At 41.6% G+C, this 26,402-nt stretch overlaps 1 protein-coding gene across 1 annotated transcript; it reads right to left on the bottom strand.

Moving 5' to 3' along the window:
* Positions 1 to 681: 681 nt before the first annotated feature.
* On the bottom strand, positions 682 to 26,142 carry YY1 (YY1 transcription factor). Its single transcript, XM_076345439.1, has 5 exons — positions 25,225 to 26,142; positions 15,349 to 15,511; positions 5,643 to 5,703; positions 3,024 to 3,182; positions 682 to 1,870 (listed from the first exon to the last, which is right to left on the bottom strand). Exons 1-5 carry the CDS (start codon positions 25,919 to 25,921, stop codon positions 1,688 to 1,690), a joined length of 1,263 nt encoding a protein of 420 aa, XP_076201554.1. The 5' UTR covers positions 25,922 to 26,142; the 3' UTR covers positions 682 to 1,687.
* Positions 26,143 to 26,402: the final 260 nt, after the last annotated feature.

Raw genomic sequence — 26,402 nt, 5'->3', positions numbered from 1 at the left:
TTTTACGGTATTAGCAATGAAAATTTTGATGAACCTTGTAAGAACAGAATTCAGAAAAAGATTAACAACAGTTTTTACTATATTAAAATATGTCACATCCCTCTAAAAAATAATACTTATGCATTTCTGTGCATATTCTTATGTTTATTAATCTGTCACATTTTACTAGAGTAGCTGCAAAATTTCTTACTTTGAACACTTGAACAAATGAGTAGTAACCACTTTTAGTTAGACCATCAAAACTCCCATCAAGTTCTCCGAGAACTCTGAGTTCCTCTTTTGAGGTAAAAGGTGCCCAACGAGGTTCCAAGAATTTTCATCTTTATACTCAGTCAAACAAGTTAGCCAAAAGAGAGAGACAATTTTCTTTTTTTCTGGTATGACCACTCAAACCCTACTGTTCCCCCAGTTTCTATTGTTACTGCATTTAAACCTCCAAGGTTCCTTACCTTGACTAAACAAAGGTGCCCATTTAGTTATTTACTGTACTGTTTCACCTAGTTGCTGTCCAGGCACACCGAAAACTCCCCGCTACACTGCCAAGTCTCCAAATCCACCGTTCCAGCTAGTGGAAGTCTAGGTCACTCAGAAACAGAACTACAGTCACCAATTCTGTTTCGGTATACCACCTGACGTGGCATTATGTAATTTCATCACGAATCATTGTAATTGAATGCAAAGTAAAGGAAACTTGAGTTTATTTAGCTTCCAATTTCTGGGAGGTCAAGAGGAACTAGGACTGCTCTGGACAACAAAAGAAAATAGACTGTGCTTACAGATAATTTTCTGCCATATTCTTTCTTTAGGACCACTGTTTTATTGTTGCCCTTTCTATTACATGGGATGTACATATTATCAGGTGTTAATAAAAGGTCAGTGCCTGTACAATACATTCTACAACTGAGCACCACTTTCCGTAACTGAACAGGCAAAGAAATTACACTGAACATCAGCATCTGGCAGTATTTCTCCAAAAAAAGTGACTAAAATGGGTTTAAATTGATTAACACTATTAAATCACATCTAATATTTGATACTACATGATTTCATTACAGCTATACGATACAATTATACAAAATGTGTTAACATCAAAGAATACAACCAAAATTAAGATAGCAAACAAAACCTATATAACTTTTTTTCTTTACAGGAAAATACTTTTGAAGTATGCATGTAACTGCCCATTCTTTTAAAGAAAATCTACCGCAAGCAAGTTATCAACCTCCAGAAAAATCACACATAGCATTACTACGCATATCCCCAAAAAGTGTACAATATGCACACTTGGAAAATACAAAATTAAAAAAATTGTAAGCAACAGGTGAGCTTCATATTTATAAGAATGTGAAAAGAAGTCCAATTTTAGCACTGTTGTATAAAGAATTGTCTTTCTTGATGCAAGTTCATGAACTGACCCCTTCGGTTGGGGCTACACTTTACAAAACACCGTGTTCTTGAAACGGGATTACAGAGCAAGGTAGAGCATCTTAGCAACGTCACCTTAAAGTTTTTTTTGTGGTTTTTTTTTTGCTTTTTATTTACTACTTATCAAAACACGTCCTTTAGGTTTGTAGGGTTCTTTTTTTAAAATTCTTTCCTAGAAACAATATACAAAGGGGAGGCATATTTATTTCCAATTCATACTCCTGTAAGATGCTTTGAGTTCAAGAACTTTCTCCTCCAACTTTCACTGGTTGTTTTTGGCCTTAGCGTGTGTTAAGATGTGAGATTTCAGGTTAGTTGATTGCGCAAACTTCTTATTGCAGCCGTCAAATGGGCAAACATAGGGCCTGTCGCCAGTATGAATTCGCACATGTGTGCGTAAATTGAAGTCCAGTGAAAAACGCTTTCCACATCCTTCAAACGTACACTGTTGAAAGGAAAAGACATACTCCATTAGCTAACAAAAGTAGTACTCATTTCAGTCATTGATTAGAACAGTATTCTTTTTTAAATCACTAGACTGCACAAACATGAAGCTAGACGCTGAAGATTATTACAGGTGAAGCTGTGGGCATCCTTTTAAACTGTATTTAAAAAATAAAATGAATACTTCAGGTTGTTTTACCACAGTAGTATATCTATTTTACCACAGTAGTATATCTATTTTCAAAGAGGGAAATAACTTCCAGCTTGCAAACAAATGCTTTCACTAAAAACACCTTCTCTGCATACAAAACACTGTTTTGCTATGCTGTACTAGAAAACAGAAACAGTGTTTCACATCAGAATTTCCCTGTTCTGGTCATAATTTGCAAAGATTTGCTCATTTTACCGGCTTTATTTTTAAGATGGGCTCAGAATACAAGAGACAGCATGTTTAGCGGTAAATACTTATAATTTAAAACACAGCAGCTCCAGCATACACATTTAAGTGAATGCCTGAGGACTGTAAATCAGGTTTCTAAAATAATTCATTTAAAAAAAAAAACCAATAAAAAATACATATCTTAAACACGTACTGGAGAACACAGATATGCTCAAGACTATGAATACCTGTAAAGAAGATTTATAAGGAGTATCATATGAAGTAGGCAGGGGACCTCTGGTGGCAGAAGCTCACGTGACTTGATACGAATGGAAAGATACCCAGTGACTACCATCATTTTACTGAAAACTGCTTAATACTGCTACTGAAAATTAGTATCATGAGTCAACTGAGCAAACAGCCCCGAGTCTCAGTTGTCCACAAGTGCTAAGTTGAAAAGATGATGAAGAGAAAGAGACATTTTCCTCATTCAGTAGTAACTGCAGGCTTCATTTTTGAAGTGGGTAACTTTATATTATATTTTGGAAGGTATCTCCCATGTACATACAATTTGCTAATTTCTAACAAAGGCCCATGGAAATAGATAAATGATAGCCCAATTAGCTTAAGGGAACTTCCAGTTTTTAAGGTGATCATTCAGTGCCTCATCTGATTTTAGAAAAAAAAACATAGTATCCTCAGAAGTCATATAGGTTACAGTCTACACATGTTTACCAAATAAATGGTGGTACTTAGGTCTGGAGGTTAACAATACCTGAAAGGGTTTCTCTCCGGTATGAACTAGCTGATGTCGCTTTAGTTTTGAGCTCTCCACAAAGGCCTTGCCACATTCTGCACATACGTGTACTCGAGGGCCATGAGTGTGCAGATGCTTCCTCATGGCAGAGTTGTCCCTGAACATCTTTGTGCAGCCCTTAAAAAGAACAGTGAAACTCAATTAGTAGATAAGCTAGTTCTGATAAAGAAGGTTTTATCTGCTACAGTACAAGCATTTAAAATGCTTTTATATCCTGAATACTTTCTTAAAAGTTGGCCCTGAAAAGGAGACCCCTTACATTTATTTTAAAAAAGCAATACCAAGAAAACTGATTATTTGAAAAGCTGGGGTAAAAAAAACCCAACCCCAACAAAAAAAACCCAAACCCTCTCCTCACTTAGTATTATGAACCACGTGCAGTCAAATGAATAATAGGACAGTCTCATGGAGAAGATGCAGCTCTGATAGAAGCAAATGAATAAACCAAACAAAAGCACTTACAGTTTCAGGGGGGAAAAAACCAAAAGACAGAATGATTGTTCATGGACACCTATGGTATATTCTTCCATGTGCTACATTCTGAGCACTACAGTACTATAATATACGATATAGTCTCTAATATACCACAGATAACTCTCTAGTACCAATTCGTATGTGCACCACTCCATCTCCTAACATTCTGTCCTCTTCCTTCTCATTCCTGAGAAGAAATGGAGCAAGAGGGTTTCCAGCACATAACAGCTTACAGAAACTACCTTGTCCAAACTGGCAGCAGCAGATTGATCACTACCACCTTGAGATATAAAGAGACTGCCACTGCTTTTACAGTTTAAACCTACAAAGTGATACTGGGCAACTGAGTAAGGTAGGAGAATCTCTGAGTTAGTGCCAACGCAACCTAAAAGCAAAAGATACTCACATTAACTCAGGTACAGCATCAGAAGTCTTAATCTGGGGTCCATGCTGCATTGACACAGGAATACTACTTTTGATTCCAGAGTACACTTAAGCCAGCAGTGACCTGGGGCTGTCTTTACCCAATCTTTCTAGACCTTTTTTCACCTTCTAGTGACAATCAATAGACATCTATCACATGTTTTACAAATGTCTTCAAGGTTCAAAATCCCTCATAAAATCCTATTAACAACTGTAAATTCTATCGGTACTCCAAGTGGTGCTGTTTAAACTTACATAAAACTAGTCTACCAACATCACTGTGTTATGAGGCATAAAATTCAACAACAGAACCTGAAGGAACAATCAATTGCTAATCTTAAATTCCACAGGCCTCTTCTTTGGAAATTATTTTTTTCAAAACTAATAACCAGATTTAAACATGCCTTATTTCTTAAAAAAAAGGGGAAATGCCACTTTTAAGAAGAGTTCTCTCTTCAGGCACTAGAATTTCTTTGGCTGATTTAAGAAGCGTTGTGCCACCATTCACTGCACGTAACAGAACTGGCTGGGGCAAAGCAGCACCAAATTAAACATACCATCAACTTTTTTTGCATTTATTTCAAAGTCCCTGCTTGCCTCTGAGAGGAGCAGTTACATCTTCTACAATATCTTTCTTTTTTAAACTGAAGTCAGAAATGCACAAAGCCTAGAAACACTAGAAGAGAGAAAATGGAAGGACAGAATATTCTTTTTTTTTTTGCCCTGTTTAGATGAAGTTGAGGCTATGAAAAAGTAAATCAAAGAAATGAAGGCAGCATTCATCAGTATCATAAGGAGTAACTGTTCCTGTATCTCCACATACTATACTATAATAAAAACATGACACTTGTAGAATGTGAAGAATTGGAAATCAATAAGCACAAAGAGGAATCCAGCAAATTCCTTAGACTATGGCTCTCAGAAAGAAGTCTTCTAATCATGCTCTCTAATGCGTACTATTAGTGATCTGCCCTGATTATTTGCTTAGGCTCACACTTATCTAGACCAGAAGTCAGCAAGATTGTATTTGTCTTTTTTTATTACAGACTAAGTCAGCTAACAGAAGCTCTACAAAAGCTGGATAATGCAGTAAAGCTAGATGCTACCAATCTAGGTGACTGGCAACATTTATTCAAGACAGAGGCTTCCCCGCTACCAGTGGATCAGAATCGTATCTCCAAGATGCCTTTCTCTCTCTTTCAAGATGATGCACCTCCCAGCTATATGGAGTGTAATTCAAAGTCTTCCAATAATGCTGACTTTGACATCTGCACCATAAATTGCTGATTCCTGATCTAGACTCCAAATCTGTCATAGTTTCCAAGCAGAGGATATATAGATCTTAGGAACGTACTTTGAACAGCTTTCAGAACATTCTTTCAAGTATGTAATCTTGGGTGGCAGGAAATCACAACAGTAAAACCAGCATGTTAGGGACTGTGCATCATGGTTACCAGAAGATTAGGTATGCACTAACCTTAAGACAAGGAATGGGAATAATATATTATTCAGTGAAAGGTTTTTAAGGAAGCCTCTAAAGAATGATAACTAAAATACAGTTAACTGAGTGTAGTCTATTAACAGTAAGATATTTTAGTTATTCATTCTCAAGAGAAAACATCAATGCAAAATTCTGGTCTACAAATTACTACCTACTCAGAAGCTGAGCACTTCACTTACTTTGTGAGGACACGCTATCGTTCGTGGAGCATCATCTTCTTTAATTTTTCTTGGTTTCATTCTTAAAGATAAAAAAAAAATTAGTAGAAAAACATTAGTAGACAGCTCTTCTCCTGTAACTGCCTACACAATGCACACATTTATTTGATAATACTATCAATATGTACATCAGTAGTACTCAGTTTAATATTTTCAAAACCTTCATAATAATATTAGCAGTATAATTTAGCATTTGGAAAGTTCAGCTTTTCCAGAAGGACCTCTCAAATACAGAATAAGACATTTAATACTACCTTCCTAGTCCTTTGAATGTGTGGAAATAGAGGGATTTTTCCTGACTTATACTAATTGTAATTAGGAGGTTTTGTTTGAAAACTCCATTTTTGTTGTGCCAGTACCCATGTGGCCTATTTATCTTCACTTCCTCTGCATCCCTGCACCAGGACATGAAGGATAGAGCTGCCTCTATCATTCTTCAGTATTTTCACCACACAAGACTTCAGAAGAAAACTCTACAGAAGCAGGGAAGGCAGGCAAATTGTGGAATCTACATAGACAATGTAGACATCCGTTATAACCACAGAAACTGCAATTATTCTTACTTTAAGCTACTGTACACATGGATTCCACTCTTGGCAACTGACAAGCAATCATTTATTTACTCTTGGTTGCTGATAAGGATCTTCACCACTACTTTACCGGCGCCATTAGTCTCCATTGACTACATAAGGAGTCCAGCAAACTACTGCTTGCATGTGTTAGGTGTTTCAAATACAATGAGACTCCCTGTAGACAACAGTGTTAAAACAGTCCTGCCATACATAACAACCACCTGTTGAATGTCAGAGAAGAGTCAGCTGTGTGGAGACTATTCCAGGGAAGCGCACTGCCCTTTTACCTATCTTTATTTCTCAAACCTGTAGTGCTGTCTTCAAGAACAATCAAAGAGAAATGGCTTATCTCCACCTTATGGTGGAGGGAGGGAGGTGTAAATAAATGCACCTCATGCAGCTGGGGATTCACTTAGATAAGTAATGAGATTTTGCATGTTCCAAAACCTTGCTGTAGAAGGGGAGCTAGTCTGTTTATGTAAGTTCCTGAATGACTTTTCCTGGTAATACAGTACAAGATAGTTCTGTATGATGAGGTAGCTACATATCTGTAACTTAAACAAAAGGTTTTCTGGTGTTCTCTCTAGTCTCAATTAAACAGAGATGAGTGGCTTGAATTTAACAAAAGAATTAGAATTATCAGAATCACTATCCTTAACATTAAGAAGGAGAGGAGTCTGTTGCTATCCAAGACAGTTTTAATCCCCATGAGTTCAGTTCCTGGAAACAGATATGGAAGAACAGGGTTGGAGGAAGATATTTCCAAGTAGTGCATACACGTATTTTTAATAATTGATCTGAGACTGGCTAAACAGCAACTTCTAAACGTACAAAACAAATTCCCAAGAGCAGTAGGGAAAATAAGCTAAAATCTCTCCAATTCAACCATTGGTTCAAAGAAACAAGCATTTGTTTCTTTGCAGGCAGGGTCCAGTCTTCTTTGATACTGTAACGTTTCTATGCATAGGACGTAAATATGCTGTTTCACCTGCCTCCTTCACGTGAACAGATGAGAGAGGACAGGAATGGAAGGCCTTGTGAGGCTAAATTAAGGCAAGAACAGTGAAAAACCTCCCTGAGAATTCCCGAAGACTAGATCCAGGAAAATCTTACAACTGACAATGGAATCATGTGATGGAGAAGTCTCCTATGGCTCTGTGGGCTATCATTTGTCCCTCAGAAACAATCTGACTCCTCTGTGTATTGCAGATGTAGCACGGCTCAAGTGATCACATAGGGACTAAAGCATATGACAGTTAGCCACTTCACAGGCACAACATTAAAACCAAAGGATCTAGAGGCTGCGTTTGTTCTTTTCTCTAAGCGGACATTTAGGAAACTCCTGCTACTCAGTTAGTCTGGAGATGCTGAGCTATGTACAGTTATAACTGAAGAACACTGCAATCTCCTGCAGGGTTAAAAATACAGATGTGACAAAACTATGGAAGCTGAGAGTATCATATGCAACAATCACCTCATTTACAGATACTAACAGCTCCTAGAAGACGGGTGCGAGGCATCTGTGTTGACAAAGTTCCTCTTGCACCATCGCCAGCAGCATACCTAAAAATTTCATCAATTTAAGGACAGAGACATCCTGAACACAGCAAACTGCATCTGTTCCTGTAGACCAGCCTCTTTATTATCTTAATCTTCCTGAGAAGTTTTCTTTTTCCAAGATTACAGATGAACTTAGATGACCTTATTGATTAAATTTAATTTATATAATCCAATTGGAATACAGAATGATTGTGCTGTGTTTAGTTTACGCAGCCCGAGTGAAGTATTAAATACCTAAATCCAACCAAGTGATTGGGATTAACTGTCTGACTACCCTCTCCAGTGAGGTTCTAGACTGATAGTAGACAAGGTACTGAGGCTATAGGAAAACACACACACACACAAAAGCTTTCTTACAGTAACTCTATAGAAAGCCAAAATGGACACACAGAAGAATGCTTTGACAACACAGGACATGAGAGAACATAGTGCCATGGTTTAATGCCATTAGAGAACAAACACACCTAGGGGACAAAGCTGGTGCCAAAAACACCTCCTTTACTTCTAACACTATCAACTTGTTAAATGTTGGCTGAGTCATTCCCCCAGCCCCAAAAAAACAAAGCAAAATACTCCTAGGCCCAAAATCTGTGTGCATGACATCATCGGAATGAGTAAAAACACCATTGTTCTGAAGTCACCTGGAAAGGGAGAGACTAGACAGAAAAGGAATCACTTAACAGGAGATGTGGTAAGCAGCTTTAGTGGGCAGTACTTGCATTCTTTACACTTGGCGTAAGTCCCACTGATCATCGTGTTAAATCCTATTCATAACTCGTGTCTTGCCTCTAGTATTAAGTCAGTCTTTGAGAAGGAAATGAGGCAAGAATGTCATCTGTAACAGGCTGTGAAGCCAAGTGAGAAGCCAAGTGAGAAGGAAAATACCCTGGCCAGTGTAGTCAGGAAGTTTCTAGATCAGTGTAGTCAGGAAGCTTGAGGAACAAATCACAGCAGAACTGGATGGTCAGACATGGGACAGACTGGAGCTTCAACATATACCTTACATTTTTCAGTTCAGTGTCTGAGCAGGCACGTAACATTCTGAGCATCCATTCTGGAATAAGCTGACTTTTTAATTTTCAGGCTTTGTTTCTGAAGTGAGGAGTATCAGCCCAGCAGTGTACTTGAACATAAAAACTTTTAGTCCCTATTGACTACAAAAATGACAACAAAGTTTAGCTAATAAAGGGGCAGATTTTATATCTTTTCATTTCTCCTGGAAGCACGGGAAGTGGGCAACTTAAGCTTAAATGCAGAACAAGACTGTGCATAAGCACAGGTTCCATAGGCAACCAAGCTGTTCAACAAAACAGAAGCAGACACTTCAACAGGAAGAGGCGGCAAACAGTGTCCAGGTTACATCTCAGTGCCACAGGCAGCAAGAAGCTGCTGGGCCCTTCGTACACTTGGATTAAAAGGCATGAGGGCACGTACACCACGGGCACAGCTACGACAGATCATTTTGTCAAAAATGTCATCTTGCTCACAAGGCTGTGGAATCCATATGGACAATCACTCAAAGAAGAATTTAAAGACTTACATATTCAAGTGTATTAGAAAAAAGATTTTGGTCTTACTTTAAAATTAACTTTCTGCAAAAGGAGACCAGACTAGAACCTGGGCTGTTGATCTTAATTACACTGTTGCAGGTAGCTCTTGCTGGTGGTTAGACTTTTGGCTCCCACCCAGTAGAGCATCTCTACCAGCTCCGTCCAAGTTTTCTTAGCCTGAAACATTAATCAAAAACAGAACTCTAACACATACCACTATTTAAAACAACTATACACACACATACATTAATACCTGGGTGGAACTTCTGAAACGGCTGCCTTTGCAGAAAGTCAATTTACATGGCAAGACCAGAATTTTCATTTCTGAAGTGAGTTTATAAGGGCCATGCCTACTAATGGCAACTGCAGACTAGCTAACTGCGAAAAACTAGCAAGTGAACCTTTGGATCAAGGCACTGGGACACTGTGATTAAAGGCCAAATGTGTCAACTTGTGTTGGGTGGGTGGAGGAACAGGAGACAGCAGAAGGAGCAGGAAGGTGTGCAACCAAATAGCTTCACAGAATGAGCTCCATAAAAGCACACTCTCTTATCCATGTATAAAGAAGACTGAGTGAGATCACAGGTATTAAACCACTCAGTTCCTCAAAATAAAGCAAGCAATTCTGTCACTGTGCAGTATCAGAAAGTAACAGCTACCTCCCTCAACTACCCTGCTGAACTGAAAGAACAGCATCTTGACAGAACCAACCCCCACCCCAAACCTCTGTCAATCTCCACAACCTATCGTCTTGGAGGTAGATCCAGTTTTAAAAGTTAGCCACAGAAACAGAGTTAAGGCTAGGAATAAAGGAAATCCATTAGTCAGAAACAATTAGCAGTATAGAATTTCCCCCTTGTTCCGATAGCTCCCTTTTTTGCCACTGTTAAAATTCTGTGTTCTCACATCCTTTCTTCTCTCTCTACACATAAATCTAACCTAAACAGTATTACTCTCTCTCAGGCAACTCCTTTGACACATCCTAGAGATCTCTGATGATCAGCAGTGATATTCACTTGTGCTGATGACCACATCCCTAAGAATAGTTAGAAGAGGAAATTATTCTCTATCAGTAGTGTCACTGCCACTTCTGACCTGCTCCCTCACTCTGCCATTCCCCTTGTACTGCCCTGCTGAGGCAGAAATAACATGAGTGTCATGGCCCTATGCTGCTGCAAGAATCCATTTGAGCTGAAGAACTCCTGAAACTGGCTAGACTGGCTTTTGGATAAATAGACAAAAGGGGAGTGGCACAAGGTGTCCTAGGAATCTATCTACAACCAAAGAGCCCACAGCCAGTGTCTTAACATGCTTTGGTCACAGTTAGGTAGGAAAATGTCATAAGAAGTTCTCTGTCACTCCAAGGTTCTGGCAAAAATAATTACTAGTTTTGTTGCAGTTATGAAGAATATCATGTGTGTAAACAGAGAGAGTGACCTTCGCAGTGTGGTACAGAGCAAGAGGTTTCCCCTCCCCCAGAAGAACACTTCGGGTAAAGCCATTGTCAGTTTACTGCCCTTTAAGCTTCTCTGCAACAAGAACAAAACCAGTACAAAAGCATATACCTTATAAAGAGGCCTAAGTCATAAATCTAGGTGACCAAAATGCTTTGTCACTTTTAATAAGGGTGTCCAATTTCAAACTCTAATGCAGTTTCCTCTCCTTTGTTTTCTATCCATTTTGGGCAGTGGATAGAAAGGAAGGGCAGTCCTTACAAGGGCTCTCCTTCAGAAAAGGTACTAAGAAGAGCAGAAAACAAAGCCATGGAGAGTAAAGTTTTTACCACAAGGACCCATTACTGTGCCAACTTCCCAGCTATAGCATCTTCCCCTCTTACTTCTTAGTTTTACTGATGTCTGTATTCTGCTGTCTTTAGCCAGTTCAGTCATGTATCTGTCTGGAGGGTAGGAGGGAGGGAAAGGGGAATCAGGGATATCCTTTTTAGTGGCTTTGTTTGAGGGACTTTGCCATATGCACCAACTAGAAATATGTCTGTTACTTCCCCAAGCTTTTATTACCAAGCAGTTATGAATTCTTCACAGCTAACTACAGAATTACTTGTAATCAATTTAGACTTGGATGAAACATTTTATTTCACTTGAAGGGATTGTCAGTGTCCCAGTCAAAGCTATCAAATGGGAACATGGTAATTTATTAGGTTGCATTTCTTTCTGAGCAGATCATTCACAATTCATGTTTCACATTCTGATATGACTGCCTAATAAAAATCCACATTTTTTTTCTTTTTTATTGCATTTTTAAAGTGTACTAGAGAAAATGCATGATTTCTACAATAGAATGAAATAATTTGTAAAAGGCGATAAATTGCCCAACCAGGCATAATTTGTGGTCATTCATCTATGCATTACTGAACATGTCTTAATGTTCTGACACAGCTTGTTTATTCGCAGTGTTTTCAACAGTGTTAGAATGTATAAAAGCCTTTCCATGAAAAAACTATAAGAGTTCCAGTTAAAGGATCCGGATTCCTGCTACATGACTCAATGACAAATGCACTAAAAGAAGCAGCAAAAGACAGTTGTATCACAAGAGACAGTATAACTGCTCACTCTGCTAGTGCCACCTAGCTGCTGAGCAGCAGTGGTGTCCATTACAGATGCTGAATTACTACAGTTTTATTTTTTTTTTTTCCCAGGGCTGCAGAGTTACAGAGGACTTCAAGCATCAAGTCAACCCCAGCCTTACCTCTCACTAATCAGACCATGATCAGAACTCCAGAACCTTGCCTGAAATCTGTTGCCACTAGAATTCAAGCTTTGCCTGTTTAAACTTAACATCAGAACTTTGTTCCCAAGAATCGATGCAAATGTCTCAGTCAATTTATCCTTAATCAAAATAAGCTGCACGGTTATAAACAGTGGATCTAGCCCGGTTTTGAGTAGCTAATTTCTACAAATGTATAGTGAGATTCTTCGAACTACCTTAATGAAAACAGGAAAGCAACCCAAAATAACTTGCTCTCAACTGCACAAAATACACTTAGCATACAATTTTACTAGCTAGTTTATGCTTCTTTATATGTGGACTGTGCACCATTCTTCTTTCAAGTCATCAAAATACAAATTTGTTACTCAAAACCTTACTCAGAGCACATGAAGCTACTTAATAAGTTTAAAAGTAACTGTTTCAACTTCACTTGCTGCTCAAAGTTTTCAGAATATAGCTACTGAGAATTTCAAAATTCTGAATTGTAAAGCAACCAGCAATGCTTGAAACTTTCAGAGAACTTTACACTAAACAAACACATTCTTTTAGCATGAACAACTGTATTCCTAGGACCTCCAAACCCAATTCCAGCACATGTAAACACAGTTTTTTCTTCCAGTTTGCCATGCAAGGTTTCTAGTGATACTTCACACAGCAATCTAGATGAACAAGACAATTGATCAGTATAAAAATGGGTTTGTAGGTATCAGTGCTTGAATTAATGTTATTAGCTAAAAGGAGTCCCTTTTATAATGCTTCACTGCAAGAGGACCAAGACCTTAACAAGCAATATTCAAATTCTAATACACCCATATTCTTCAGCCTCAGCTATACACAATCATTTAAGATCTTGCATACAACTAGCAGAGTTCCCCCCCCCCCCCCCCCCGGCAAGAGTAAAAGTTTGACAGTCACCAATTCTGACCAAGAAATCAAAAAAACCTTTCTTAAAACAGAAGATACTTGAAGTTTTCACATATCTACAATTAAGCTATCAGAACAATTCTTCATAGGTTTTGGGCAACTTGGGGACATTGCTAAAGGTGATGTCCCCCCAGGTTGCTCACTCTACCACCATATATTTGTCTTATGACTGAAGTAGATTACATTTTATCTGCTGTACAAAAATATATTAACAGAAAAGAGACTGTACACATAGAACGCTTTCCATCATCTGCTACAAATTCTAGCTCTAGAACTTCCTAGAACATTCTACCATGAATAAAAAAAGTGGTAATTTTAAATTACTGCCAGCTGCCACTATTTTCTCAATAGAAAACTAACTAAAACCCAAAGATTCAGTACATTTTACAGTATTAAGAAATATGCAGACAGATCTGATAGAAGCAATCTGGTCACTCCAAGAAGCCCAAATCCTGGCAACGATTTCAAGTATTCAAACCAATCTGGAGAAAAATATTCAGTACTTGCATGAAAAATACCCTATGAGAAACTATTTAAACTTCCTAACAAAAGACAGCTATTCAGTACTTAAATGTTTAATAGAACCAAAGGTTTCAGCATGTTTTAAAGTAACTGAGAATGCCATTCTAAGCACATGATGAGCAGAAATGTGTAAGTAACATTTTAGAATTAGAAGGCTAGGTACACTCAGAGCATCACTTAAACATTTGCTTTCACACAAAATTGTATTAACCTTTCAGCAGGTCTCGGAGGAAAACACAATCATTTTGATCAACAGTAGTCCAACAAGTAACAACAGTATCAATAGCTAGAACCACCCACCACTTTAGATAAAACCCTGTTTTCAGTTGTTTGTGATGTGTTTTTATACATTTCCAGATCAGATAGCCTGAAGCAGGGAGCAAACCCTGCAAAACTATCTTACTAGAAGCCTTCAAAATCCACAGTTCAATGGCTTTACTGAAAATAATTGCGGGACAAGGCTGTGCTGGCAATCCTCTGGTACAAACACACTGAAGAGTAACAGAACAACCTTCTAAAAAGCAGCGAGATCAAACAGGTGAAACAAGAGTAGATGCGCACACTGGACACCAAGATCCACCTAACCAAGAAGCCAGACCAGAACTTGTCTGAACAGTCCCTGCCATCTAGCAACTAGCTGAAAAACCCAGTGATAAAAAAAAAACAAAACCACCAAACAACCATACTTCTCCCTCTTACGAGCTGACCCAGGAAGTAAGAATAACAACATCTGACCATCCACCTGCTGATAAGTGTCAGAATTGTGCACCAGGGCTCTGAAGAATACCCAGCTGGTAACAAAATGAAAATGAGTGTAGCTACATACATACATTTTGCTTTCAACATGGGAAAAACTGATTATAGCAGCTGCAAGAAGCTAACAGTTGTGCTCAAGTATTTGGAGACACCAGCATTAATGCTGCCCATGCACTGAGTGGAGGAATATGCCTTTGGTAATTACAAGCACATGCACACAAGGAAGGGGACCAAGTAAATGCTGCAAAGGCAATCCTAATGTCACAGCTTCCAGGTGCCAAAGCAGACTTCTCTGGTGACCTCACGGTTGCCATCTGGTGGCCATCGACTACCCTGAGCACTCAGTACCAGAGCCAGGGGCTCTGTGGAGGGAGGGGGTGGAAGAGACGCATGACACTTTCAGTACTCCACAGCAGAACAGAGCTTCACCTCTATTTGAAAGTAAAAGTCACCTTGTAACTCGGGTCAATGTATTGATACGTAGACGAGTGAAAATTCTGATTCACTAGAGGAAAATCCAAGCAGTACAGTTACCAATTGTGAAACTGCAATTATCAGTGGCACTTGAAAGTGCAAGACACATGACTCCATTAAAAAGAAGTTTAAGACCTAGAGCTTAAGTAGTAAGAAGCAGGTGAAAAAGAACAGTAAGTGGCTTTACAAACCAAATATTGTAGTCTAGCTTTCTTGTACTGAACAACCTGAATGGAGCATTTCACTTATCGGATCCTTTGGTGCTGAAGAATCTAAGACTACTCACATGAAAGATATATTCTGTCATGTCAAAGATACAGTCTATCAATGTATCTAGGTCCTGTCTTACCCAACAAGAACTAAAGACCAGAAGTCATTGAACAAGTTACTGCTGAATATAAAACCCAGTTATTTTAACACGGTATCAGCTACTCTGTTCTGAATTAAGTCCCTTGTTTCCGAAGATGATTAAATGGAACAATAAGCCATACTAAATCTACCATTTATTTTGCCTAACAGTTTCGTAATTAAACCAGTGAAAAGAAAACCATTTTAGTTTAAAGATCCCTTCTTCCTACTTACCTAGCAAATTCAGCCAGTTGTTTGGGGTCTGAGAGGTCAATACCAGGTATTCCACCAGGAGGAAGTTTCTTCCCTGTCATGTACTCTGAGTAATCTGGAGGAGAATTCTCTCCAATGATCTGCTCTTCCACCACTGTTTCATGGTCAATATCTTTTTTATCATCTGAAATACACAAAATACTGAATTCAATACATACTAAAGATCAAAACAGCATATAAGTTATTAGGCTGCATCTCAATACAAATTCACTATTGCGGCACACCTAAAAGAATACACTGCACTTACAGATTTCCACACTAATTGTAAAGAGCAAAAAGACATCCATAGTTACAGCATGAAGAACACAGAAAGGACACAGTGGGTGAGGAAAAAAAGAGCAAGTGTCACATATCTACTGAAACACAAACAAGTAAGGAAGTAAGTAGAACAATCCTATGAATGTTGGCTGCATTTGAAAGATAGTGCACTTTTCCTGAAACAATGCCTAAATATTTATTTCCCTTAACCTCTTCAAGACTAACCTCCACCATACCCACTTCGGATCTCAACAGCAGTCAGTAACCAAGCAAGCCTATCAGAGGAGTGGCAGATACTTACCCTAAGACGTTAGGACTACTGATCTTTACTTCAGAGTCTTCAGACTTCCTTGACCTCCAACAGAAGTGTCACGGAGGAACAAGAAATTTAAAAATAACTGCTAATGGGCTTTAGCACCTGCCCATAAAATTAAAGTTTTTCAACACCTGCATACAGGTCTGAAAGAAAGCAAAAAAACTAAACAGCACGTCTCCCTCCCAAGGGGGCTTCTTCCTTCCGTGGCAGAGGCCAGCCTAAGCTCTTTCCCACCCTACTATGTAAACAGCAGATAGGGATCATTCACAGCTTTAATCTGCACGCCAGTTAAGATACTGCTATTTTATCTGCTCTAGAGCTCCCCCTATGGATTTGTGCTCAAGGGCTGCAGTGAAATCAGGTGGAAGACCTGTTGTTGCTGTCTACTCATATTCAGACCTTATAATATGCCAAGACACAATGTTTTCTCTCTCCTCTTGCTATTTTATAACCAGAGAGACACCAAGAAGACAGAGAGTGGAAACGTCCACCTGTGTTCCTCAGTGCAATGCTCACACCAGCACCAATCCTGTTTCCCAGCCTCAAATACACATAGGACAACAGATGTATATATGGTTGTAACTACTCAGCTAAATGTTAATAAACTTGCCACTACACTACTTCTCCTACCCTGTGTATGGGGAGCAGATTCTGCAAGTCACTTTATACACAAAGAGCTTGCAAAGTCCAAGTATTTACAAAAATAACAGGAAGTTTCATTTTACACGTAGTGTTTAAGGAATGGAAATACAAGGTGGTAGGACAGAAATAGTATTTCCCCAATTTTTAAAAAAAACAAACAAACAAAAAAACCCACACCACAAGAGGAAAACGTAAGGCAGAAAACAAATGAGGCAACATTTTTCTTTTTTCTTTTTTTTTTTCCTCCTAAACAGAAACATGGGAAATAACATTATTCATTACTCAGTAACTTAGGTTAGGAAAGAGAAGACAAGACATATGTAAATAAAAGAAATATACTAAGGATAAATTTCTATTCAATTTGTAATGCCTGCTTTTAATGTTTGCCACTGAGCTATTTCTAGAAATGTTACTGCTAGTTTGGGGTTTAATCTGATCTACCAGATCAAATAGCAGTTCATATATATGTTCCATGGTGAAAGAGGAAAATAGACTCCAACACTGCAAAGACAGGAGTCTTAATAAGAAAACACTATCTGCACCATTAAACTGAGAATAAACTACAAAATTGACTATTTGGACTTTTTTTTATTCTAATCTAGTTTTCCATTCACCACACTACCTTTCAGTCTTTACCAGTGCTTTAAAGAAAGCAACTGAATTTACCTTAAGCAAGGATTATATGGTAAGTTTTACAGCACCTGCAGGAGTTACAAACCAAATTTGGCAACAATTTGTTCTTCCAAACAGAAGCTTGAGCAAAGATATTTAGTAATGCCTACACAAAGAGAAAAGACATTATGAAGCTCAGAAGAGCACAGAACTTCTGAAAAGCTGAAAGTGATGCCTTCTCCATGCTGCAGACTAGAATGAGATCAGCTGCCTTCAATGTAGCCATTTCAACAGCTACCCAGAACTTCCAGTTTGACTGTTTGATGACATTCATAACAGAAACAAGTTTTCATTTCCTGCCTCAGATCAGATGCATGAGTCAACAGAGAAATTTTGTATACATCAAGATCTTCTTTCCTTCCCTAGCATAAAGGCTCGCTATTCCACAATGCTTTCTTGCTATTGGGGGGCCAAACTGAAAGTCAGCCTTCAGTGCCTGTACTTCCCAAAAGCCTGCCATCAGAAATCAACTGCCCAGCTATTCAATTCCACAGGCTACTGGAGTAAACCACGAAGAACTATGAATATATTGCTTTGATACAGTAGAAAATAAGAGAAAGGATCCCTTAATAATTGACAGTTATGGGAAAACAAAAAACAACCAATTTTTCCTATACCAAAAAAAACTGTATCTCTACAGCAACACATACCTGCAGTTTAAAAAACTAATTTAAACCAAAACAGACTAAACCAACAACATACAAAACATTTACCTTAAAGTGTTATGTCAGGCTAACGTCCTTCAAGATAGAAGACCTGGTTCACACCAAAAGTCAAATACTTTTTCAAATGTAGCAGCAGACTTCAGTAGCTCTGTAGTATCCAGACCATCCTAGTTACAGACTGTCCTATGACATTAACAACTCATTGGGAAAACAAAACAAAAACAACACACAAAAACCCCCACATACTTCTTTGGAAAAGTTTGGAAAAAACTTTACCAATGTCCTCCATGCACAAATTTACCACAAGTTTATTTGTGATCCCCTACCAACCTGGACTAGGCAGCTCAAAGTTTGGAGGCTAAAGTCCAAGCAAACTTTCACTCAGGCTGACAAGTTAATCGATATTCTCATTGCAAACAGGGCAAGTTGACTGCTTGATGTTTTCTGCCTTCAAGCAAGTCCTGGTGCCCACTACATCCAAATTGCTTCCCCCTTTTTCCTCTCGTGAAGCATCGGAGAATCAAACATACTGCATCCAAAGCAAAGCAAAACAGAGAGACGCAACCCTTAAATTCTAGTGACACCTCCGGAGACGTACAGTGCAAATAAGGCATAGTAACTCCATGCAGTTTATGCCCATGCCAAACTAATCTGGATGCCACCCATGCAAGTTAAATACGGACAGAGCCATGGAGCCAGTCAGGAAAAGGAAATTAACTGCTATATACTATCTGATCTGCTTTGTTTTGTCCCTTAAAACCACTTGAGAGTACAGCAGACTCAAATATAAGGCATTCTGCTTAAGTGTGTATTTAGCACTATTCTTACAGATCTAACGCAGCTTTCTGTAAGGAACCTGGAACACGATTTTAGTCCCGTCTTCTGAAAGGTATTGAAGATCTGAATGCATGTCAATTAGTTAATCACTTTATCTTCACAAAAACATGCACTACCAGTCACTGCAATTAACTATGCCCAATATTAATCTATCTTATAAAGCTGTAAAATACTGATTTGTTAAGAGATACCACAGATACCCCCCAACATCCTTCTACACCCAATTACATTAAGATAGATACTTAGTCTAAATTGGGTTATTCTATGTACCTGTTTAGGACACACCCAAACAAATCTTCATGTTCAGTGTCCTTCCATCTGCACTTCTCTCATGCCCTATATACTGGCAATACACATCTTGAACTGGATTCACTTCTGCACTTCAAAGCAAGTCAAACTTTTTTTTACTAGGATCAGTGAAAGTTCAGCATTTTAGCCAGCCATATCTTTTGACTACCACTTAAAACATTTCTACTGGTGAAATAACCAGAAGTTTTAATAGTACCAAGCCCAAGTACCAATTGAAGTAGAAAGAAGACAGATTACGGGGATAAAACTAGTAACTGCAGATTCCATGTAACAGATCAATGACAAAACATGGTAGAATCTGTTTCCCAAGACTTTATTGATTACCTTTTGCTCTTATTACCACACTTTCTGTATCTCTTGCAGCCCTTCTGTTGCACAGAAAATCCATCCACCTCAGAACCCCATTATTTCATGCATTTCTAGAATAGTAGCTAGCTCCAGCTGACATCTCTGGAACTCCCCAGCTTTATAAGATGACCCCCTTGACTCTCAACCCAAGAAGCTCTGTCAGTATTTCTGCCTCAGTTATTCCTGATTTTAGCCATCATACTCCACTTCTAGATCCCTAATTCCCTGAGCCATCCTCCTCCTCCTCTATTACAGAGCAGGGAGAACACATTGTTATTCAATCAGTTTTCCCCTGTGGAAAATAAGGAGTGCAAAAGGGAACTCAGAAGGTACACTTGGTAGCAAAGCAATGACACCTAATCCTATAGCTTCCTCCCCGATGTAACAAGTTAAAAGACATTCTGCTTACCAACTAAAAGGATGAATGACATTTAAGCTTAAATTTTCTTTTTATGATCACACAGCTAAACACATTTGTTTTTAGGAACAGCTGAAATGCAATTACATGATAAAAGATGTATTCGGCAACTGTGCAGTACCAAGGCACTGTGGTAACAGCTTGGTTATTGCTACCACATTGCAATCTCTTCAGGCGAATTAGTTCATTGGTCATGTTTGGAAGCAAAGAACCATAATTAGCTTGTTAAATAATACAGTTATTTAGCAGACGCTTCGGAATGTTAAATTCCATTTTGCACAGCATGTCATTTTTTAACCTAATCGGCTGCTAGGTTACTTTGCCTCTGATGTGCCTTGCACACAGACAGAGAACAGATTCTTCTTTCCCCATGTCACCCATCTCTTATTTCACACCACTGAGACATGAACTGACAAAAACACTGCATATATCAATAGTCATCATCTGACTTCAACATTTGCGAGATGCTGTGCCGAAGCACTACGACCTTCTGAATCATCAGCACACAAGTGACATGGACCTCTCCGGGAAGGATCCAATAGCAAGTTAGAGGATTCTAGTTTGAAGGTGAGCTAAGAGGCAATTTAATTAAGACATTTTACGTGATGAACCACATTCATGTATTTCACTTTCAAAACTGCAGAGATATTTAAAACAGCTGCAGGAAAATACCTACCTTATCCTCTAAGGTTCACTGGCAAAAATGTCAGGGCAGACTCAATGCTTATGGATACCAAAAGCCTATACCGTTGTCTTAATCAGAGTCAGAAATAGATTATCACCTTAATATTTTAACGGAACCAGACAATGACTTTCTGCCTCCATTATGAAAAATTTTCATATAAGAAGCTCATTACCTATCTGTCATCGCAAAGAATTTTGGCCATCCTTGATACAGGCCCACAACTGAACTAAATGACTAGTCTATCACTTATACTATGCAAGGCAACTGGCCAGACAGCAGATGATTATTTTTCTCACCCCTGCAATCTGATAAAGTCAAATGAAAGCCCTTCTATTTTTTTAGGACATTAAAAGGTTTTTTAAGAGGTTTTGAAGAACCTTCTAGAAACCCAGTATGAACCCCCTGAGTTTCCAAATATGGGTCCATAGCACATGCTTCCTGGATTATCAAGAATCATTTCCAAACCATACACCTAACTTCTGCATCTTTGTCTTCCCCATCCAGGAATAGTTTAACATCTGTGGGCAATGTTTAGTTTGGTTGTGCTATTTCAGCCCTAAGCTTGCAGACTATCTATGCTAACAGCAACCGTTTAAGCCAACACCTGTTTCAGGTTTGAAAACTTGACAGAGTCAAGAGTCATTACCTAGAAGCAGATGTAGTTACATTAATACATTTTTCCCCCTTCAAAATTAAGCCCCAGCTGCTTGAAATTCCAGCATTTGGTGGAGCCAGCATTTCAGCACCACCTTCCCAAATGCTCCTGCATCTAAGAATCAGTTTTGCAAGCACAATCTGACAAAGTGATTTCTAATGATCCTTCCCCTCCCCCATCACTATTGCGTACCCAACCTGGAGACAGTCACTAAAGAGGATGATTCAAGTTGAATCTAGCAAAGGCACAAATAAATTCCACTTCATAAAACCAAATTTTCCTAGTACAAATTGGGGTGTCTCACTTGGAGAGCACCATTAATTATATACAATTTTCTAAATCCATGTCAGGATACCCCAGTGAAAATGAGCATAGATATTAGACAGCACAGAGAAAACACACTACAGGAACATGACTAAAATATCCACCATATACACCTCTTCAACCCTTTCAGAAAACACAACGCCTTTGTTCAGTTCCTATTTTCACAGGTGAAGAAAGGCAAATAAGTCCATTCTGAAGATCTGGAAAGTTAATCTGAACTAGAACAAAGCATTCCTGTTTCAAGCTAAACACTTTAATTAAAGTAATCATGGGTCACAAGTTTGATATCACCATAGATACCAAGGTGATAAGAGAAGTTATGGTAAGTCTAAACCGTTGCCAACAACAGTACTGCAACTTCTAAGTAACCACGTAACAGGACAAGGACTGAGTAGTCCCCTTTAATCACATTGCTATGTATTTCACAGATTATTTCTACACGTTTCAAGAGGTGCTACCAGACATGTTATACTCATTTATGGACAATGATTTACGATTGACTAAATTTGGTACCACCCATGTACAAGCTAATATAGCAGCACCAGAAAACAGTAACAAGTAATTAATTCACATTGTCTTCCCACACTGTGGTGAGCAAAGTGCCCTTTTTCCCAATTCAAATACCCATGAACAGCAATATAGGGCTCATTGTTTTATCTTGATGCATGGGCTTATTTACTATTCATCTTTTGATAAACTTTTTGCTAAGCATTTAAACCAAACAGTCAATTACATCAGTGTGCAAGTAAGTCTTTAATTATGCCAAAATACAGAGGCAAAACTACTATCTTTGTTCAAAATAAAATATGCCTGATTCTGCAGGGAAACTTTAGTACAACTACCCTTTCGCAAGCCAGTAGTCTGTTCTGGGGTTTTGGGTGGGTTGGTTTTTTTTTTTTTGCTTCTTTTGGAATTTTTCTGGCAACTGTCCCCCGTCTAAAATTTCAGGAAACGGACAATGAAGCCTCAGCATTTGACCACTTCAGACCACTTCTATAACGTTCACTGAGCTGTGTAAGAGGCATAAAAGCCTATCCAGTAGGCTCAGTAAAACTTCACAACACTCTTAACTGAGCAGGCTATTACCAAAGGCTGTTTGAAGCTCTGTGTGTGCGGATGCGTGCACACATGCACGCAGGGAGGGGAGGTCAAACTTTAATCTTTTCTTTCGCCTACGTATTTTGTGATTTTGCTTTTGGGGGTCTTTTCTGGCATTAGAAGTCAAGTCAGAATAGGTATTCTGCATCATGGACATGATCGAGTTGAATGTAGCAATGCAATTCAATCTCCAGTAAATGACAAGTGGATATCATTCCCACTGAGCTTGCATGGTCATGCTCATAAAGAACAAAACCACTGAAATCAATAGGGCTACCCTGATGTAAAAGTTGTGTACGCGGGAAGAGAATCAAGTGCATTGATTATATGCATGCTGCACTTCAGTCAAGTAATAATCAGCATGCAGAAGCTCTAAGAAAGCATCCTATCAGGCACTCTGATTTTCAGAGTGCAAATGCATGCTAGAAATTGTCAATTGATCTCAGCGAGGTCCTGTATCCTGCCAGCTCATGAGTCATACATCCACTTGCATTCAGCTATCTTAGGCAGCTTCCACAAACCAGAAGACTGTATTAGTTTCTATTGTCTTTTTCTTTCTTGGACAGTCAGTTCTAAGAAAAAAAACCCAGCAAGTGGATTTAATTCAGGTTTCATACAATAACACACAGAAGCATATAGAACCTCATTCTACTAAGCAGTATTTGGGAAACTCTTAAATGAAAGTTCTTTGTTCATCAAGCAGCAGGGAAATTTAATCAGACCCACTGGGCTGTCAACTGACTATATACCAGAAGTGTCATATACTCTGTCAAACTTGCTAAGTAATCACCTATATTTAAAAAGGGAGTAAAAATCAGAATCACCATTCTTTCCATCTTTTCAGACAAGAGAATTCAGCCATTCAACACACTTTTCCTTCAACACTCCCCTTTCTAGCGACTACTGGTCATTCACAAACATCACAGACAGCAAACTTTTTAGACTACATCAGAAGCTTAAAGAGTATCTTTATCTTACTAGACTCCTTAAAAATTCAAAAGAGCACAAAAATTATCATATACAAGACAGATTACCAACCTACTATTCAAAGACTACACACCAATTTAAATATTACGTGAACTGATACTATTTGACCGCTTCTTTTCACACTTACGTAACTTTAGCACACAACTTTGACTACAGAGCCTTGCTTCCAGCAATACATTTTTTTGTAAAAAAAAAAAAAAAAAAAATTAAACAAAAACCCAGTGTGCCACAAGTAACACTTTGCTGCTGACTAAAAAAAGACTCCCCCCCCACTTCAAAGGAAAGGATCAGAAAATCGTGGCAGATAAAATAAGTGGGAAGGGCAGGCGCATGTCAGGTTTATTCCAAGTCCTGCAGATACTGAACACCTCCACAAGACTTTATTCCCTTTAAGAGTCCACTCCCACAAAAAACCCAACTCCTCAAAAAAACACATACAATCTCACACAACACGGACTCCCCGCGCCTATTCAAAAAGCCTATTTAAAGCTTTAGACCCAGCCGACGAAAGGCTGAACGGTCTCCGAGCGTCAACCAGAAATTGCTCCTTTCCTCCCCGCGGCTCCCCGGGACGGAGGTCTGCCTCCAGAGCCTCTCGGCTGGCAGACCCTGGCTCCTGGCAAGGGAATTTCTGAAGGGCCGGTTGCCTCCGAAGCCGGCGAGAGGCGCCGGCAGCCCCCGCGGGGGCGAAGAGGTGCTTCCCCTCGCCGGCACCGCTGGCTTCGGGCGGGGAGGCCCCACCCACACCCCGCCTGGCCATCGCAGCGGCCCGGCGGGCCGGTGCCGGGCGGCCCCCGGGCCCACCCCCACCGGGCAAGCTCTAAAGCGGTATTTCGGGGAGATCGCCGCCCCCGGGCCGGGGAGAGCCAGCGGGGCGGGCGGCGCTGGGGCGGGCGGTTCTCCCCCCCCCCCCCACATAACGGTCACGGCCCGGAGCACACGCCTCATCCGGGGCCGCCGCCCGCGTTCGGCATTAAAATGCGGCCCAATGGGGCCGCGGCGGCGACAGCGCAGGGCGGGAGGGAGAGGAGCGGCAGGCGGGGAGCCGGCAAGGCAGCGGCGGCCGGGGTGGGGAGGCGAGGCGGGCCGGGAAGCGGGGAAAAAGGAGGACAGAGGGCGCCGGGAGGCGCGGGGGGCGGCGGCCTGGGGAGGGAAGGGCGAGGGGCAGGCGTGGAGCGAGCGGCGGAGCGCCGCGGGGAGCGGCGGTGGCGGCGGGGCGGGGACGGGGGGAGAAGCGAAGAGGCTGGGTTCGCCCCGCACCCTGTGCCCGCCCGCACACCCCGCCTCCCCCTGCTGCAGAAACTACGCCATTGCGGCCTAGTCCTGGAGCCAGCGGCGCGCTGCCTCCCTCCCTCTCGCACCCCCCTCAGCCGCCGCCATCTTGGCGGCCGCCGCCATCTTTCCTTCCCCCCGCCGGAGCCGGGCAGGAGCAGCGGCGGCAGCAGCGCAGACCCCGCCATCTTTTCGGGGGAGCCGCCATACTTGCCCTGGCGATGAACATGGCGGCGCCCATCACACACATCAAAACATGGCCTCCCTTCAAAACAAAACTGTCCGAGCCGAGCCGGGCAGCCGCCGGCGGGGCCTGGGGCCCGGGGAGGGTGGGGTCCGGCGCGCACTTACCCGAGGCCCACATGGTGACCGAGAACTCCCCCTCCAGGGTCTTGATCTGCACCTGCTTCTGCTCCCATTTCCTGCCGCCGCCGCCCTCGGCCCCGCCGCCGCCTCCCCCGCTCAGGTAACTCTTCTTGCTGCTCTTCTTGCCGCTGCCGCCCTTCTTAACGCGGCCTCCTCCGCCGGCCGAGGAGGAGCCGCCGCCTCCGCTCTTGCTGCCGGCGGCGGCCACGGTGACCAGGGTCTGCTCGATGTACTCGTCCTCCCCGGCGGGGGCCGGCACCGGGATGAGGATCTGGTCCTCGAAGCCGTCGTCGGCCCGCAGTCCGTCCGAGTCGTCTCCCCCTACCACCTCCTCGCGGGTCTGCACCAGGATCACCTCCTGGTGGTGGTGGTGCAGATGGAGCTGTCCCCCGCCGCCGCCGGCCGCGCCGCCGCCCGCCCCGCTAGGGTCCCCGTCCGAGACCAGCGGCTGCAGCGCGATCATGGGCTGGTGGTGGTGGTAGTGATGGGGCGGGTGGTGCGGGCCGCACTCCTCGCAGCACTCGTCCTCGTCCTCCTCTTCCTCGTCCTCCTCGCCGCCCACCACGGTGGTCTCGATGGTCTCCACCGGGATGGTCTCCACCTCGATCTCGTGCAGCTCCACGATCTCGGCCGGCATCTCCGAGCCGTCCGTGGCGATGTACAGGGTGTCTCCCGAGGCCATGGCGGGGCGAGGGGGGGAGAGAGAGCTCCGCGGGCGGCGAGGGGGCTCCGGTCCGCTCCCCTCGGCGGATGGTGGGGCTCGGGCTCCTCTCGCTTCCCCTCCTTCTCCTCCTCCTCCCCCTTCCACACAAACACCAGCTCCTCGCAGCCAGCGAGAGGGAGGCAGCCAGCCAGCCGCCAAATCCCGGCTACGCTCCCTCGCGAGACTTCCGCTGCTGCCGCCGAGACGGACCCCAGCCCCGGGAGGCCGCTGCCGCCGGGACCCGCCCCCCCCGCCGCCAAGCGGCCAATCGCACCGCCCGCCGCGCCCACGGCTCACTCAAGCGAGCGAAGCAGCCTACGGGGGCGCGCCGTGCCGCAGCGGCACGCCTCCATTTACTGCCGCCGGCCTATCAAAGAGCGCTGCGAATGCGGAGCGCGCCTCCCGGCGCTGAGCAGCCAATCGGCCCGCGGCGGTGTCACCGCTCCGCCGCCCGCCCCGC

This window comes from Aptenodytes patagonicus, chromosome 7 (assembly GCF_965638725.1).
Source record: "Aptenodytes patagonicus chromosome 7, bAptPat1.pri.cur, whole genome shotgun sequence".
Lineage (NCBI taxonomy): Eukaryota > Metazoa > Chordata > Aves > Sphenisciformes > Spheniscidae > Aptenodytes > Aptenodytes patagonicus.
This window is presented reverse-complemented; position numbering and strand designations above follow the sequence as displayed.